This window comes from Eschrichtius robustus, chromosome 14, assembly GCF_028021215.1.
Source record: "Eschrichtius robustus isolate mEscRob2 chromosome 14, mEscRob2.pri, whole genome shotgun sequence".
Classification (NCBI taxonomy): Eukaryota; Metazoa; Chordata; class Mammalia; order Artiodactyla; family Eschrichtiidae; genus Eschrichtius; species Eschrichtius robustus.
This window is the reverse complement of record NC_090837.1, coordinates 15,587,424-15,605,057: the sequence shown is the minus strand read 5'-3', so window position 1 is coordinate 15,605,057 and position 17,634 is coordinate 15,587,424. Positions and strand designations below refer to the sequence as shown.

Below are 17,634 nucleotides of genomic sequence, written 5' to 3'. Positions count from 1 at the left end.
AGAGTGTTCTGCCTGCCTGCAGGGTTTCCTCCCTTTGGTGTTTTTATATGAAGCCTCTGGAACCTTCGTAACTTTATAATGGATTGGTTTGTGGAGTAGACGTCTCAAGAGAGCCAGAATCAGTGAGTAAGGCTGTATTTGACTGTACAGTTCATCTCATGGAGCGATGCCCATCCATTGGTAATGCCTGGCTGGAGGGTGCTGTCTTGAAGCTCAGTTGGACCAAAGCATCATAGTTGATTAGTGATGTCTGCCATGGGCACGGGAAAGGATAGTGGTGGTGAGTAGTCTTAGCCATTCCCATCCTAGTTCCACAACAAAAGGCTGGAGAGTCTGTTTTTCATGTGTTTGTCTTTTCTTTCCAATGTGAGTAGCTTGCGGGCAGGGGCTGTGTCTTTAATTTCTCTGTCTCCCTGAAGTGTCTAGGACAGGGCTGGGCACATAGGAGGTATCTACCCTATATCCAAACAATCGAATTTTATCTGTGCATTTTATCCGTGGGTCTCCCCTCCACAGCCTCTCAGTCATTCTTAGGGGGCTTCCAGGAGGAGGCGCCAAGTTGAAGCCACGGAGAGTACCAGTTCCCTTTCTCGTCCCTCTGCAGATGGCGTCTATGAGATAGGTGGCCTCTTTCCCGTCTGGGCCGTAGTGGTGATCGCAGGCACAGCCTTGGCTGCAGTGACCTTTTTTGCCACATCCAACAGCGAGCCCCCCAGGCTTCACTGGGTAAGAAACCTAGGCTCTCCAAGCCGGGAGAGGGGACACTGAGGTCTCCTGGGCAGATGTTCTGGGACAATTTGGCCGCTAATCACTTTCCACCATGACGGGTCTTTAAAGCCACTTTTAAGGAGTTTTGTGCCTGTTCAGGGTCCACTTCTTTTGGTAACAGCTTTATTTTATTGAGCTGTAATTCACACACCATACAAGTCACCCGTTTGAGGTATACAACTTAATGGTGTTCATTATATTCACAGAGTTGTGCAACCATCACCACAATTTGAGAGCATCTTCATCACCCCAAAAAGAAACCCTGTACCCAGTAGCAGGCGCTCCCCATCCTCCCCACCATCCCCTGGCCACCACGAATCTGCTTTCTGCCTCTCTAGATTTTCCTGTTCTATATATTTCACATACATGGAATCATACAATATGTGGTCTTTTATGACTGCCCTCTTTCCCTTAGCAAAATGTTTTCAAGGTTTATCCATGTTGTAGCATGTATCAGTACTTCATTCCTTTTCATGGTTGAATACTATTTGATTATACAGATATAGCATATTTTGTGTATCGATTCGTCCATTAATGGACCCTGGGTTGTTTTTCCACTTTCTAGATATTATGAATAATGCTGCCATGACCATTGGTTTAAAATTTTTTCTGTAGAAATAATCCTTTCATTTCTCTTGGGTGTATTCCTGGGTCAGATGTGAACTGTATGTTTACCTTTTTAAAGACCTACCAGACTCTTTTCCACCATCCTAACTAGGAAGCACCTGCGTTCCTAACGATCACATTCCAGTGATGGAGTTGTTTGGTCTTTGGGGGTGTTTTTTCCCCATTCTCTCACCTCTGCAGGATGTTAAAAAATTTTTAGGTAGTTTGTCCAGAGACATTTTCCTCAAAAGTTTACTTAATTTTTTTTTTTTTTTTTTTTTTTTTTTTTTTACTAATTATTGCTTTTAAAAATTCTAGTTTTTATTTTCAGAAACTCTGAATGGATGTACCAGCCCAAAGGAAGTTGAATTTTCAGCCAATTGATTATTTAGAGAAATGGTCTTAGGCAGTGTTTCTTACTAGTCTTTGAAGTACTGACACATGTTCCAAGGTGGATGCACCTTGAAAACATGATGCTGAGTGAAAGAGGCCAGTCACGGAGGACCACGTATTGTGTGAGGCCATTTCTATGACATGTCTAAAATAAGCGAATCCAGAGAGACAGAAAATAGAGGAGTGATTGCCAGGGGCTGCGAGGAAGGTTGGGTGGGCTGGGGAGTGACTGGTCATGGGTATGGAGTTTCTTTTTCTGGTGATGAGGTGGCATTTGGTCCATAGACTAGAAATCTGATGAAAGCTATGATGAACTCCTTTTTGACAAAATGGTAATATTGATCTAGCGTTTTATTGAGCACTTAATATATGCCAGGCTCTAACTGCTTTGCATCTACTAACTCATTTTATGCTCATGAGAACCTCATGGAGTAGGTACTATTATTGTCCCATTTTATAGCTGAGGAACTAAGGCTGTGTCCCTGTTCCCTCCCCCAGCTCTTTGCTTTCCTGGGCTTCCTGACCAGCGCCCTGTGGATCAACGCAGCTGCCACGGAGGTGGTGAACATCTTACGGTCCCTGGGTGTGGTCTTCCGGCTGAGCAACACCGTCCTGGGGCTCACGCTGCTGGCCTGGGGGAACAGCATTGGAGGTGACTTGGGGCCGGGTGGGCTTCTAGAATGAGCACAGCCACCTCACTGCTTTTTGCTCCTCCAGACAGAATTGCATGTGGGCAGGGGCGTCCGGGGCATCTGCCCTCAGCAGGCGCTCAGTGCCTGTCATTTGGAGTGACCATCATTGGGCATCGGGGTGGGATGGCCCAGACTGTACCTGAGCTGGGAGGCTCTGTAGAAGCCCCCAGCCTCTTCCCCACTCTCTGATGCATGGGCACTCAGTGGCTCCCCAGACTTCAGGCAGGACATGGAGCTCATTGCAGCCAACCAGGTGGAATGTGTCCGTGGGTGTGCGACATGGGTAGGCATTCACTCATACATACAGATATCCTTCTCTAGCTAGAGCTGCCAAGTACGGTGGGTCAGGTTGTGCACTGCCCAAGAGCATCCTGACAAGGGATCAGGGGGCCCAAAGTCTAGCTCTCCTTCCACTCACATTTTTGGGCCCCTTTTCCTAATTTGCACTGAGGTACTGTGTGTGCTAGCAGCAGATGGGACATGGGTGAAAGATTGGTGGTGGCATGTCACACCCTCAAAGCTGCCCCTGGTGGAAAAGAGGCAGGTAGAAGGAATTAAGGAGGGAATTGTGTCTTACGGGACGATGTGGCCTCCCATAGCACCCAGCCAGCTAGTGCCAGAGCCACGCAGACCTTCATCAGGGTTTGTTGAGTGAATGACTGTGGGTAGAATGAGGGAGTGAATGAACAAGAAGGGCCAGGGGAAGCCTTGCACAACTCAAGGCCTTCTCGTGTTTCCACACAGATGTCTTCTCAGATTTCACCCTGGCCCGCCAGGGCTACCCGCGGATGGCGTTCTCGGCCTGTTTTGGTGGCATCATCTTCAGTATCCTTTCTGGGGCTGCCCTTCCCTCAGTGCTGGGAGCCAAGGGTGTGCTCCGTGGCCCCCCGCCCCGCCCCGGATTGGCTTTCACTGGAACACGTGGGGCAGGTGATGCGGCTGCTTAAGCTCAGCTTTTTCATCTGTAAAAATGGGGATATTGAGAGGACTGATCTCATAGGTTGTTATAAGGATTGAATGAGGTGACAGAAGTGCTTTGCACCTGGCAAACAGCAGTGATGGCAGATATTCGTCTTGTTAGGGCAGAGGTATTATTAGTAGGTGCCCACACTAAGCTTGTGGAAGACCCCTCCCTCTTGCTTACAGATGTCATGGTCTGTAGATGTCAGGGTTGGCAAACTTTTTCTTAAAGGGCCGGAGAGTACATATTTTAGATTCTGTGGACCGTAGGATCTCTTTTGCAACTCTTCAACTCTGCTGTTGTAATGTGAAAACAGCCATGGGCAATACATAAACAAATGGGCGTGACTGGGTCCCAATATAACTTCATTAATAAAAGCAGGCCTTGGGCCGGATTGTCCTGCAGGCTTTAATTTGCCACCCCTTGGTCTATATAGAAAAGGCAGGGTCAGGCCGCCTGGGGCTGTGAAAAAGACAGGGCTTTGAATCTGGACAGCCTTGGATGCCGGTTTCAGCAGTGCTGCATGCCAGCTGGGTGACCTGGGTGCAGCATGCCTCCTGCTGTCTGACACTCCCAGGTGCTCACTGTGACCCGCTCCCGGCTTTAGGGCTGTGGCTTCTCCTGACCACAGCCCTAAAGCCAGGTTGGGGTGGGAAGGACGGAGCCCTGGCTGGGGCAGTGTCCCCTGAACAACCCCTAGAGGTGGCCCCTAGACATGCTCCGTCACCAGTCTCCCCAGTGGACCATGGGTGGTCACTTCACCTCGCTTCCCATTTCTCCATCTTACCAGGTACCAAGCGTTTCTGTCACCTCCTGCGATCCTTACAGACTGAGGCAAAATGTGCACTGGAGACTCTCTTAGAGGCGCTAAACCTGGATAAGGTCTCCTCAGATAGGGTGGCTTTTGAGGGGAGGGGGGAACACAGCCAGAGATCAGAAAGAAAGCCAGTGGGCCGTGTGGTTGGGGTTATGGGGCATTACGTTCTGGCAAACTTCCTGAGCTGGGCTGCAGATATCCTGGTGGGCGTGGGGCTGGGCTGCCTGCTCCAGATCTCCAGGGGCCACGTGGAGGTGGAGGTGAGTGGCCAGGTGCTTCTGCAGGGGCCTCCTCATAAAGCTCTCTTCTCCTCCTCCCCTCTCCCCGCTCCTCCCTCGCCCTCCTTCTCCCCCTCCCTTCTTCTCCCCCTCTTCCCGGTCCTCCTCTTCCCCCTCCCTCCTCTGGACCGGAGACCATTCACATCTCAGTAGATGACACTTACTGGGGAGAGGACTTGTCTACATTTGCGACGTGTCTGATTTGTAGAATACCTTAAAAACATTTTGCATATAGGGTTAAAAAAGGTATTCCTTGCAAGGTCACAGAGTAATTAAGACGTAGCTTTGAGGGAAAGGGGCAGGAAGGCCCAGGATTGGGGTCTTGGTCTCATCACTGAAGTCTCTTGCTATGTGACTTTGAATGAATCAGGACTCTGAGGATCTTTGAGCCTCAGTTTCCTCACCTGTGAAATGGGGTTGATGCCTCCCCTACCACCACCACCACAAGCTTCCTGGATAAGCAGACATGAGGTAAGGGCCAGGCTGAACACCTTATCCCACCACTGCCTGGAGGGAACAGGCTGGGGTGAGAGAGAATGTTGGCAACAGCCCAGAAAGGGGGGATCTCCATAGATTTGGAGAAGTTCTGAAATGCACTGAGCAGCGGAGTTTCTTTGGGTTCAAGGGCACCCAGGAATTTCCTGGGAACGTGTGAGACCTCCTGACCCAGGCATTCCAGGGGCTGGGGGCTGGAAACCTGCATTTTAAACATGCTCCCTGGGGACCGATGAAGGTTTGGACACTTGAGAAACAGGTTTCCAACAAGGTTGAAAACTCAAAACACTACTTCAGGGCAGGTAACCAAATCGTGTGGGTGACTCAGGTGGGCCTCCTGTGGCCAGATAATCCAGCTTTTCTAGAGAAGAAATTGAGATTCCTAAGTGAAGTTTTCTCTTTGGAAATGTTGCACAGGGCCAGCAGCACCCTGTGCAAGGCAGAGTCAACCCAGATTCGGGCCCCAGCTTTGCATTCCCAAGGACTTGGATTCAGAGGCCAAACCAGAGAAGGATGGAGACGGGGAGCGGATGTGGCCCAGGGGATGGTTTTAAGGCTAATCGCGTGGAAGCACTTGGAATGTGCAGCTGAACGATGGCGTCGTTAATGGGAACAAAGTCGCCCACCTCTTTCGCCAAGAGGCAGCTAGTTCTTGAACAGACTCTTGCGGCTGACTTGTAATTAACTGGCAGCAGGGCCGGCCTTTCACAGTGGCCACGCCCATAAGCAAATAGCTACTTACCGCTTGAAAAGTTTGCTTTTCTAAGGGGTAAACACCCTGTGTCTGCAAATTTTGTTTATACTCTTCACGGGTTTAATAGGTTCCTTTCATTCTCGATTTTCAGGCGGCTCCTGATACTGAGGCTTTAGGGGTTGGCCCCCTGAAGGCCCTACTTCTTTTCTCTGGCTCCTTGTGGAATGTGTGTGTGGGGCGGGGGGGGGGGGGGTATGTCTGTCTGTCTGCATTCCACTGCCTTTGTTTGTGCTCCTGCTTTTAATTGCATAAGACATAGGGCATCATGAGAGGTCATCATAGAAGGATGTCCATGGCGTATTGTTGGCTGAAAAACAGGTTGCTCTTAAACACGTACCTATTGTATGGTCCCATTTGTGGTTTCAGAATGGATGGACAGGCCTGTATGTGCACACGTGTACCCACACATCTGTGTGTACATGTATCATTGTATGGGGAGACAGGGTAGGGTATGAGCTTGGACTTCGGACTTGGGCTCTGTCACGTACTACAGTTGACCCTTGAACGACGTGGGAATTAGGGGTGCTGAGTCCCTGACACAGTCGCAAATCCGAGTACTGCTATCTCTGCCTCAAAAGCAAAGGAATTGATAAATGACTGACCCGGGGACAGGATGCCGAAAGAGTTTGCATAGAATCACGACTCAAACCCCTAGCTCTTTCGATTCCACATACTGTGATCTCTTAATTCAACACAAATGTTTTCCCCCCCACGCTTAAAGATCGTGAAATGAAAATACAGGTGCTACAGTTGTTGAAAAAAGTCCCCAAATAAGCGGACCCATGCAGTTCAAACCAGTGTTGTTCAAGGGTCGGCTGTACTCAGTTTCCTCACTGTGGATTGGTCCTAACGGTCTCCTTATGTGATGGGGAGATAAAAGACTAAAGGTGGGTGTAATATACCTAGCATAGCACCTAGGGTTAAGTCTTCCATATATGTTAGATAGATGCTAACTAAATCTGAAAGGGAGAGAAGTAGGAAGAGGACAATTTCCTTTTATTCTGTGTTGCTGGAGAATTTTTCAACTACTGCATGTAATATATATATGCATATTTTTATATATACATACATATCTACATATGCATATATATATAAAACCTATATGAATTAGTTTCCTAGGGCTGCCATAACAAATTACTGCATACCAGGTGGCTTAAAAACATTGAACTTCAAGGTGCGGGGTGCCATCCCACTGGGCAGGCCGAAAGTCCCTCCGTGGCCCCTAAGGAGGGGCCCTCAAACCTCAGTTTGACTGTCGGCTGCAGTGACTCAGCCTCTCTCCCCGTGTTCCCCGCAGCTGGAGCCGGATGGACTGTTGGTGTGGGTCTTGGCTGGCACCCTAGGCCTCAGCCTCATCTGTTCCCTGGTCTCGGTCCCACTGCAGTGCTTCCAGCTGAACAGAGTTTACGGCTGCTGCCTGCTCCTCTTGTACTTGACCTTCCTCCTGGTGGCCCTGCTCACTGAATTTGGAGTGATTCACTTGAAAACTGTGTGAGTGAAGCTGTGTCGGGGTCCGCCTGGTGGTCGGGGGTGTCACTGCAGGCGGTGAGACCGAGGATGAAGTGCCTTCGTTAGAACCCGCTCAGGCGAGCGTGGCCGAGGCAGAGACCATGAACGGGGCGTGGGCTCGTGGGGCTGTGCTCTCTGCCGAAGCTCCCCAGTCGCCGCTGTGTGCAGTAAGGACAGCTAAACCTTGTTTCTGGGACTGCGGAGGCTGGGCTTCCCCCTGTGGACAGAGTTCCAGGCAGCAGGTAGAAGTCTTCCATGCGTTATCTACAGAGCCTCTTGAAAGTCGGGGTCCGGGGCGAAGGGGATGCCTGGGTGCCTTCCAGGCTGGAGACAGTTGTGGAGGCCCAGGCCCCTCCCCATAGTCACCCCCTGTTGCCTTCCTACTTCTTCTCTCAGGGCTGCCAAACCCGGGTTTAGGGAGTCAGGGTGACTTGGACCTGGCAGATAGAACAGCTTGTGCGCTGTGGACCTCGGGCCGATGCGGGCTGAGTTCTAGAGCTGCGCTGTCCAACAGAAATAGAATGTGAGACACGTACCTAATTTTGAATCTTCTAGTCGCCACATTAATAAAACCAAAAGAAAAAGGTGAAATTAATGATAATATATATCACTCCAAAATAGCAGCCAGTGGCACTGGCCCCATTAGTGGCTGCCATATTGGACGGCACAGCCCTAGACTCTGCCTCTAGAACTGTCTGCTGGCTTCAGAGGTTTCCCCAGCTGCAAAACCGGAGTCAGTTTGACTTGTGCCCTGTGCCTACCTCACGGGGAGCCCTGGGCTGGGGTTCCTTTGCCTGCGAGCTCCTGGGAGGGTGACGACCGCTTCCGGGCGCCTTCCTGCTGTCAGCCAGTGACCCGCCTTTTCAATAAGCAGCTCTTCCATTTGCTCAATGCCTTATGCCGGCAGTAAAGGGACTCAGCTGTCTTTTTTTCCAATGAAAAAATTATTAAATATTTCAAGTATACAGAAAATACACCCAGCTGTTACTAGTTCTTCTTAACCTGGGTCAGGTTGACAAGTGGTCGGTTCCAGGGCCGAAGGCTCTTGGGCCTGATGGATCTGGACTTTGTGGCACGTCTAGGGGTGGGGCTGAGGTAGGGTCAGGAACGGGCAGGGATGGGTCCTCTCCCTGTTCCCCACGATCTCAGAAGCCACCGAACGGTGCCTGGTGGAAGGCACGAGGCAGCAGCCACGTGTACAAAGCAGAGGCTCTTTTATTAATATGGCAGAAATCCGGAGACGCGGTGGGTTTCCTAGGTAACAAATCGCCACTGTACAAAAACCTTACAGCGTCGCTCCCTCTGTCTGTACAAAATGATTGTCACGTGGTGTGGAGTAAGGCTGGGTTGGGGGAGGGAAGCAGGGAGGAAGGGCCGGATGGTGTGCCCCCCAAAGCGGGGCAGGGGCACAGGGCCATCACAGACACTTGACAGGTGGCGTGACCCGGACCCAGTCGGCGCATCTCACCTTGGTGGTGTTCAGCAGACGTGGGAGGTGAGAGGGCATCCGAGCTGGATGTCCTGGGTCCCCAGAGCTCACAGCCCTGGGCGACACCCGCTCCCTGCTCGACAGCCTGTGTGCAAGCTGGAGGGCCAACTTGAGGAGGCCCCCAGTGACGCCGAGGGGGCAGCTGTCCTGAGCCTCAGTCACGAGGGCGCCCACCAGCGGCTGGAGTCCGGTGCACCAGCACTGTTGCCCCTTGGCCTTCATCCCGTCCCTGGCTAAAGCCAGGGCCTTTCACAGGATGGGGTTGGGAGGCCTGGACTAGATCCCACTCTTCCTGGTACCAGCCTTCACCCTGGGGGCTGGGGGGGGCTGCGCTCAGTTTCCCTGGCGCCCCTCCCAGGTTGCAGCCTCCTGGGGGCAGATGGTGAGGTCGGAGGACTCACGCCCTCCTCTGAAAGCCGCCCCTTGACTCCTGCTTCCAGAATGCCCGTTTCAATACACAAAAGCTAAAAGGCACCCAAATGTGCAAACAAAGTTCCTTCTCTGGAGAGGGGAAGGGGTTCTGGCCTGGGGCTTGGTGCCGAGCTGCCTGCGAAGCCCGTGGCCCTCCAGAGATAAAGAGGACAACGTCCGTCTCCCGATTCCCTTGGGGAATCTCAGTGGTTCTCAGTGATTCGTTGTTTCCCTAAAGGGCTATGCTTTAAAAACAGAAACGTCCACCACTTCTCCCCTAGTGAGGGGCAGAGCTGTGTGGTGCTGGCCGTGGGACCAGCCCGTCCAAGGCTGCAGTCGAGAAGACTTGGCCGTGGAGACGGGGCACTGCACCCCGGGATCAGGCCCTGCCCGGCTGGGAAGAGGATGTGGCGAGGGGGAGTTTGCCCACCCGCCTCCCTAAGTCACGGAGGCAGTGGAGGCAGCTGGAAAGCGGGGATTGGGGCAGGATGCCCAGTGCGGGCCGCTTCCCCTGCACACCCCCCCCCCCCAGCCCCTTTCATCCCTGCTTCTGCCGCCTGCACTGAGATAGATAGGCTCACAGCGCAGGAGAGCTGAGCCAAGGCTCCCTCTGCTCTGACCCCGCTTCTGCCGCTGCCACCACCGCTCACCGGAGCTGCCAACGCCGACAGCCCGCTATGGGTTCAAGCCCCGACTGCATCCTGATCTCAGAGAACTCTCCCAAGGTCCCTGGGGAACTCAGGAAACTGACAGGCCACCTGAACCTACTGCCGGGAGTGGAAACCTTGGGGTGAGCCGCGTCCCCACCCCTACCTCAGTCAAGTCCACGGAGGGTGACTGCTCAAGGTAAGGGGGGAGCTGCTGGCCAAGGAGACCAGCGGGTTCAGCCGCAGGGCAGCCGTGCACAGCCTGAGGTGAGCCTCTGTGCTCTCTGTTCCCGTTTCCAGCGAATGCACACACGTGAAGGATCTGCTGTTGTCTTTAGCAGAATCCTGAATTAACCAAAATGTCTTTTTGCTTGAACAGGACGAGCCCAAGGAAAAGAGATTTAAGGAGAAAGCCCATTTCAGGACCTGGTCTGGGGTGGTAGCCATCGGCCTGGCCTCTTGCCTGTCTTCCTCCTCCTACTGGGCTGTGATTCCAAAGGCCATTTTAGAAGGATTTTCAGCAACAAGGGTTGAAACGAAACGAAAAGAAGGGTAGGTGAGAAGGCTCACGGGGCCGGGATACGGCCTCTCTCGCCTCCTGGCACTGGCTGAGATCTGACCATACGGAATAACCACAGCCCTGGATCACTCGTTCCAGTAGGCACTGGGTACTGGTCCCCCAAGGGAACGCCCAATTTCATTATCACATCTAGAGACATACCAACCCGAGGATGTGGGTTCTTTCCTTCCTAAGTGGTTTTGTCCCTAAAGCAGAACACAGAAACCCCAGGATGTGGGCTGCAGGGCAGGTTAGTGGGGAAGCTAGCTGTCAGCCTGGGTGGGATTCTGAAAGCAGCATCAGGAAGACGGTGTGGATCTGGCCTAGGGATGCTGGCCCACGCTGAAGGCAAGCCCTGCAGAGATCCATTCAAGTGCTCTTGTGAAGGGGCCTTCTGGAGCTTTCCATGTTAAGAAGAGCTCCTAGTGGCCTGACCCCCCAAAAATGAAATTGACTTCTGGGCTTAACAGGGCAAGGTGGGTACAAACCAAACCTCATCTTGTCTGCCTGTCTTTTCTTCTTCCTATATATAAATATGTGCGTATTTATGAACGTGTGTATATATATAAAACATATATACACACACACATTATTCTGATACATTGCAGTAAAATAATACTATTGTGTTATTGCATAGAAGAGCTGGCTTTCGCAGGCTGGGCTTAGGTGATGGTCTGGGAGCGCTGGCGGCCGCCCGGAGGCTGCTGGGCAGTGGGGACCACGCGGCCGCTGAGCTGCCGTTGCTGCTCCTCCTGCTTCCGGGCGTGCTCCGCATACCACTCCTAAAGCAGAGAGCAGACAGGGCGCTGAGCGGCCCCCAGCCTCACGGGGTCACCCGGGCCGGGCAGCGCTGTGACCCTCCAGCCTCAGCAGCGGAGCCAGGGCTGCCAGCCCACCGTGCCCCGCCCCCCACCCAGATCTGCTGGGAATTCTGAATGGGACCCTAGATAGAAAAACGACGATGCAATCTCTCCCTTTTTAACTAGAGATTTGCAAACCTCCTTGTCAAGTGTGCCTGGCCCCGTCACCCCTTTCAATGAGGCCCGGGTAGTAATAATCACCCTTCACTTGTGAACATGATCTGTGTGGTTCACAAAGGGATGTGTACCCCCCACCCCCTCGCCAACCCCCCGTGTTTTCCCTTTTGAGCTGGGTGTCCTCATTTCACATCCAGGAAACCCGAAGCTCAGAAGCTGTATAAAGTTGTATGAAGCTTGAGTGCGTCTCCCAACTCCCCGGTTGCTTTGCCGCCCTCCAAAATGGCTGTGAGAGCATTTTGAAAAAAACCAAATAGCTCACCCGCCTAAGACTATTATCGTTATATCATCCGACATTTTCAGGGACAGACGCATTCAGGTAATAGAGAAATTTTAAATATAAACCCTATGTTTTTAAAGAGTCTGAACCACAGAACTTTAGAGCTTAAAAAATTAGAGAGATGGCCTAGTTCTGTGCCCCCTCATTCTGCAGAGGGGGAGACTGAGGCCAGGAGTGGACGGCCAGGCAGCGTGTCTAGTGCCATCCCCTCCTCTGCTTTGCGAGGCAGCGACTGTCCCCCTTTCATAGATGGGGATGGGCTGCGTGACCTGCCCCAGGTCACGGAGCCTGGAATCAAACCCGGGTTTTATGACACCAGAGCTCATGTTGGTTCCTCATCTCTGTGATTCCGAGTGCAGTGATTGGCCAGGTGTTCGCCCAGACCCCTTGTGTTTTTACAGATAAGGTGCGAGTCGCTTCAGGGGACTGCAGCCTCCCGGCCTTTTGGGCTCAGACCCTGGTCATCACTGTCCCAGGGAAACAAGGGTTTCCAGCCTGAAAACAGCATAGTCACAGTGGCTGGCGAGGGAGCTGGGGGCCTGGGCCGATGGGTGGCCCGAAGTCCACGGCTCTGTCTGGGCTGCAGGGCTGCAGAGCACCAGCCCACAGGGTGCTTCGCAAGCTCTTTCACTTAGCAGCCAATGTGGGAAGACTGGGAGAGTTCGCAAAAAAAAAATCTGACTTTTCCCTTCTCTTAAATTAGAAAACAAAAACAATCAAAAACCCCAAGAGAGCCAGGCGCAGCAGGCCCTTGTTCCTATCGGGCAATGTCTGGCTGGATGTGGGAAGGACCATCCTCTTTGAAGAGGCCGGTCCAGGCCAACTTGCCAGGGCCCCCCATGCTCCCCGCTCTGCCCGGTACGTCTCCCGCTGTACGCGTTTCCTTTGCTGTTCTGGCTCAGAGGAGGAGGATGAGACGAGGTCAGTGACATATGTGGAAGAGTGACAGGGTGGCTGTCTATGTTGGGGAATGCTTCAAGGGTTCAAGGCTGAGCCCTGAAGCCTGCCCCCACCTGAGCAGTGGTCCACTGGTAGTGGTCCCAACAGATAATCCCATAGCTCCCCACTAAGCTCCCCACACAACTCAAGACGGGGACCAGAGAGCAGCCTCTGCTCAGCAGCGGCGAGGACCACTCCCGGGCAGGAGGATCTGGGCAGCACGGTCAGGGGCGCTCCTACCTGAATCTCCTCTTGGTACATCTTTAGGCTCAGATCGCTTTTGGTCCTCGATCTCCGTCCCAGAAACACCAAGGTATTTTGCTAGAGAAGAACAGAGAGGCTGCAGGGACCGGCCCGAGCCAAGGTCCTGGTGCCCGGCCTCACCCCCTCTTCTGGCTTCTGCGACGGTGCCCCCCAAAAGTGTCACCAAAACTTGAGGGGATGGACAGTGGGGGGAGGGTTTGCACTAAGCCACAACCCACTCCCTCTGTGGGACGAGGCCCTGTCGCTCCCCACCTCGTATCTCTCCATCTGGGAGAGGATCTTGAGCAGCTGGGCGATGTCCGAGGCGGCTCCCCATGCCTCCCGGTAGAGCTTCAGGACAGCAATCAGCTCATCTTTGGAGATTTCCTTCTCAAGGGTGATACCGCCATCAACTGCAGGACGGGAGGGCGGCAGGGGGAAGGAGCCTGGGACTCAGAGCCCCCAGTCTGGCTTGGTTTAGCCATCCTCCCTGCTCCCTATGGGCACCTTAAGGTTCCCTCTCCCAGCAAAACTCTGGATCAGCACAACCACCACCCCCTCCACCATCTGGAACTCACGTCCCTCCCCATCCCCTCCCTTTGCTGGGCTGTCAGGAGCGCTGGTCAGGCCACCAGCTTACAGGGGACAGAGGGTTTCAGGAGGGAGTCTCCAAGCAAAAGAAAATGATCAGGTAGTCTGAGAGGACAGAGATTTGGAAACAAGTAGTAACAGGGATATGGCAGTTCTGATGGAGAATCTGGAAAGAATGAAGGATCGTTAGGCAGAAAGCTATGCACTCCGGGAAAAGGGAGGCAAGGGGTCGCAAGCTGCAGAAGGAAGTAGTATTAGGCTCTGTGGTCAACGGTATTTACACCGTTTACATCAAGAGCCAGAGGACAAACATGTGGTTTAGAAATGTGGAGACGATAACTAAAAGGGGGAACAGCTAAGGATGAACAGTCGGGGAGATGAGAAAGGCGGGACAGAGGGCTGCTGGGGTCACAATCAGCCTGTGATTCTTCTTGATCTCTGAGCTGTACTGTTCTGATTTTTAAAATGAGATCACGTGCATTTTTCTGTCATTAAATATTTGAAAAATCAATGCAGATAAGAGATCAAGAAAGCTAAGCCAGGACTTGAGTGGTGGCACGGTGGTTAAGAATCCGCCTGCCAATGCAGGGGACACGGGTTCGAGCCCTGGTCCGGGAAGATCCCACATGCCGCGGAGCAACTAAGCCCGTGTGCCACAACTACTGAGCCCGCACTCTAGAGCCCGCGAGCCACAACTACTGAAGCCTGCGTGCCACAACTACTGAAGCCCACGCGCCTGGAGCCCGTGCTCCGCAACAAGAGGAGCCACGGCAATGAGAAGCCCATGCACCCCAACGAAGAGTAGTAGCCCCCGCTCGCCACAACTACAGAAAGCCCGTGTGCAGCAAAAAAGACCCAACGCAGCCAAAAATAAATAAATAAATAAAATTGAGGGGAAAAAAAAAAAAGCTAAGCCAGATCAGTAAGCTGAACTGCCAAAAGACTGGACAGACAGACAGACAGATGAGCAGCAAGCAGCAAAAGCCCCTGCTCCAGCCACTTGCACAGACCTTCCGAGTCCCGGTTCTTGCGGCTGTAGTTCATTCGGAAGACGAAGGCTTCGAGGATGAAGGCGACGATGATAGTCATCACCACCTGGCGGGGCACGGAGAGGAGGAGCAGGGAGAGAGAGGAATGAGGGGGGTGTGAGCTGCTGCGGGGCCCCAGAGCCAACAGAGCCCGGTCAGATGTGTCCCCGGCCCCCTCCTCCCTGAGCTGCCGCCCAATGAGCAGGGGCAGCTGGAGGCTTTGAAGATGGAGGAGGGTGAAGGGCAGTCTGTGTCCCTGGACCTACCATGGTCACGATGTAGAAGGTCATGAAGTAGAGGCGGCTCCAGTGGGAGGTCTGCGAGGTGACGCCTTCCTGGAGACAGAGGGAAGCAGGGAGTGAACGAGCTCCTGGGTGGGCGGGGGGGGGCCGGGTCGCTGTCTACGCAGGCTTCTCCATGGCCCCTGCTCTCTACAGACCCTTCCTGATCGGTTGTGGAAGACGAAGGAGGGGGACCTTGCTCCCCTGGGTCTAAAAATTCCTTTGAGCTCTTAAGGCCTGGACACTCCCCCCCAGGACTGATACGGCCAACCTTTGGAAGAGTTTAAGGAATGGCAAAAACCAACCAACCAACCACCCCTGCCACACTGTTTCTTGATTGAAAAGTCTCCCTCACGGTGGTGGGAGCAGGACAGGGACCCAGAGGCTAAGTGGCCTCTCCTGGCTGCTGGGGGATGTGTGGAAAGCAGGGACAAAGGCCACGTCCAGCAAGTGTGGAGGGGGAGGCTCTTGGGATTCAGGCCATACCGTGGCGTCCCCGCAGAACCCTGCCCCTGCGGGGGACGGGGAGAGCAATGCACCCCAGGCTGCGTGAGGGGGAGACGGGAGCCGGCCTCAGAGAATGGTGGAAAGATGCCCCCAGGAGCTGACGGAGGTCCTTACCATGATGATGTACCAGTTGTTGACAACTGTGAGCTCAAACAAGGTCACTGCCAAAGGGAAGGGAGAAACAGAAAGCATCTTGATCAGACCTGCTTTTGCAAAGTGAGTTTCAAGTGGCCTCTCTCCACCTATCCTGGGTACCACGCACTTGTCTGCCGGGCTGGCCTGTGAGCTCCCGAGAGAGCAGCCAAGGCGCTTCCTGAGCGCCCACCCCACAGGGAGTGCTGCCATCTTGGCCGGTCCCCAAAAGGGTGCATCTTTGGTCTCAGCAGCTCGTGATGGACCAGGGGTGGGGATACTGGGGAAAGAGTCCCCGGACCTTCCTTGGTGTAGATGTGGGATGTCGTGAGGGGATCCCTTCCGCTTGAGAAGCTGTGTCTGGCCTCCCGGCCTCTCCATGGAAGCCAGGAGCAGAGCTGTGTGGGCCTGGCCTGGGTGGAGCGGGGCACCGTGGCTGGCTGGTGTGGCCAGGTCCCACCCTGCAACTGTGGAGCTGTGACAAAGGGGCTGGTTCCCTAGCATCGGGCTGTACCCACCTCCCAGCCAAGCATGAAGCTCTGCTGCTCCCCCGATGCTGAAAAAGTAACAGGAAACAAGGCCTGGGGTCTGGCCTGCACTGCACCCCCAAGGCTGGGCAAACCACAGGCTCCACTGGGGCCAGAGAGGACTCGAGAAAGTATGGCAAACGGCTCGGGACAGGGAGGCCTCAGGCAGCTCTGCTCCGCCCCACCTGGGACCTGCAGTGACCAAGGCAGTACCTAGGGCATGGCCCGCCTGGGCTTTCCGCACTCACCAAAGCTGTTCAGGATGTTGTCAAAATTATTGAGATAGTAGTAGCCTTCCTCCACCACGGTCCTGTTGTCCACGGTGTGACTGAGCCAGCGGTAGGCGTCTGCCACTGTGCTTGTACTGGCGGGGGGAGATGGGGGCGGGGACAGAGGGTTGGGCGGGAAGGTCACAAGATAACTGGTCACCTCAACAAAGTACAGAAAGTTTAAGCAAACCAAGGTCTGACTGAGGACCATCTGTCTTGGCCCAGCCTGGTTCCCTGCCCAGCCCCCAGCTCTCTTGCCTGTCTTCCTGTCTCAAGGGGAGTCCCCAGGGTGCTGGTGGGAACACCCAGACTTGCCCCCCATTCCACCTTCACTTGGCATTTCTCTGCCGCCAGCCAGGCCTTCTCGCTCTCAGCGGCCAGAGCCCGGCGCTCCGGGAGGGGAGACAAAGGCAGTGCCTCCTCGGACACCACCCCCAGCCCCCTGCCCCCACCAGCCTGGGATCTGACCTGGAGGCCGCCCTCGAGAAGGGTCCTCTCCTCATCGGGCTTTCCCCAGCACCTGGCTGGAGTGTTCTGTTCTGTTCTAATTGATTGCCCCTGTTCTGAGAGCTTACTTGCTACTTTCCTGCCAACCTCGTATGGCTGATCTGCTATAATTCATGCTGATGTCTTGACAAGTCTGCTCCTTGGGCCCCCAGGGAGCTTGTTCCGAAGGCAGAGTCCTGAGCCTCGGGCCTGTGTCAGACGCGCGGGGTGGGGTCTGGAGTTTGCACTTTTAATCAGCGGCCCTGAGGATTCTCACGTGCCCTAAGGTTTGTGACCCACTGCTACAGGCTCTGGTTCTCAGCTTAGCCTGACACTCAAAATGGCTACCAGTGTCTCTGGGAACTTTATCAGCGCTTGAAACCGTAAGGACCAATTTTAAGAGAACACTGGATGGAGAATGAATGGCAGAGCACACGGGTTTCATCGTGGTGGCTTAGGAGGAAAGGGAGAGGGAAGGGAGCGATCAAGGGAGGCTGTGTCCCCCGCTCTCTATCCCTGCCCCAGAGACCTTCCCGTGTGTGTCCATCTCATCCTAACAGGCCACCCCTAGCTGATGTGTCTGCCCAGGTCCCCAGTCACCCCCGGGGAGAAGCAGGAGGAAGCTGTGGGACTCCGGCCTCAGGCCCCAGGCTGCTCCCGGTTCTGGAGCAGCCGCCAGCACCCAGCCCCAAGAGTAAGCTGATGGAGACCTGGCTGGAGAGTGGCTCCTAGACCCTGCCTGGGGGACAGGGAAACTTGCTCAGACATCCTCACTTCAGAGAGGACCCTCTGCTTCCAGGCCCCCTCCCTTAGCTGCTGCACTGGGAGCAAAGCAACGTGATTCTCAGGGCTTCAAAGGGTGCTGTGGCTTGGGGAGGTGGGCCCCTGAGGGATCAGAGGTCAGCATTCCAGTCCTGGCTGGGCTCCTCCAGAAA

At 54.0% G+C, this 17,634-nt stretch overlaps 2 protein-coding genes across 3 annotated transcripts in view; one reads left to right on the top strand and one right to left on the bottom strand.

The window, feature by feature from the left end:
* Positions 1-8,235, top strand: part of SLC8B1 (solute carrier family 8 member B1) — a 29,217-nt gene extending 20,982 nt beyond the window's left edge. Inside the window, exons 11-15 of the mRNA XM_068562340.1 lie at positions 605-726; positions 2,266-2,419; positions 3,204-3,284; positions 4,433-4,497; positions 7,062-8,235. Of these exons, the coding sequence (XP_068418441.1) occupies positions 605-726; positions 2,266-2,419; positions 3,204-3,284; positions 4,433-4,497; positions 7,062-7,259 (620 nt within the window). The 3' untranslated portion in view covers positions 7,260-8,235. The remainder of the gene's footprint in view (positions 1-604; positions 727-2,265; positions 2,420-3,203; positions 3,285-4,432; positions 4,498-7,061) is intronic.
* A 230-nt stretch (positions 8,236-8,465) lies between these two features.
* Positions 8,466-17,634, bottom strand: part of TPCN1 (two pore segment channel 1) — a 63,366-nt gene continuing 54,197 nt past the window's right edge. For both annotated transcript variants that reach the window (XM_068562338.1, XM_068562339.1), the window contains exons 22-28: positions 16,193-16,308; positions 15,400-15,446; positions 14,764-14,832; positions 14,480-14,564; positions 13,152-13,291; positions 12,876-12,956; positions 8,466-11,161 (exon numbers count right to left, since the gene is read on the bottom strand). In XM_068562338.1, the coding sequence (XP_068418439.1) occupies positions 11,042-11,161; positions 12,876-12,956; positions 13,152-13,291; positions 14,480-14,564; positions 14,764-14,832; positions 15,400-15,446; positions 16,193-16,308 (658 nt within the window). In that variant the 3' untranslated portion in view covers positions 8,466-11,041. The remainder of the gene's footprint in view (positions 11,162-12,875; positions 12,957-13,151; positions 13,292-14,479; positions 14,565-14,763; positions 14,833-15,399; positions 15,447-16,192; positions 16,309-17,634) is intronic.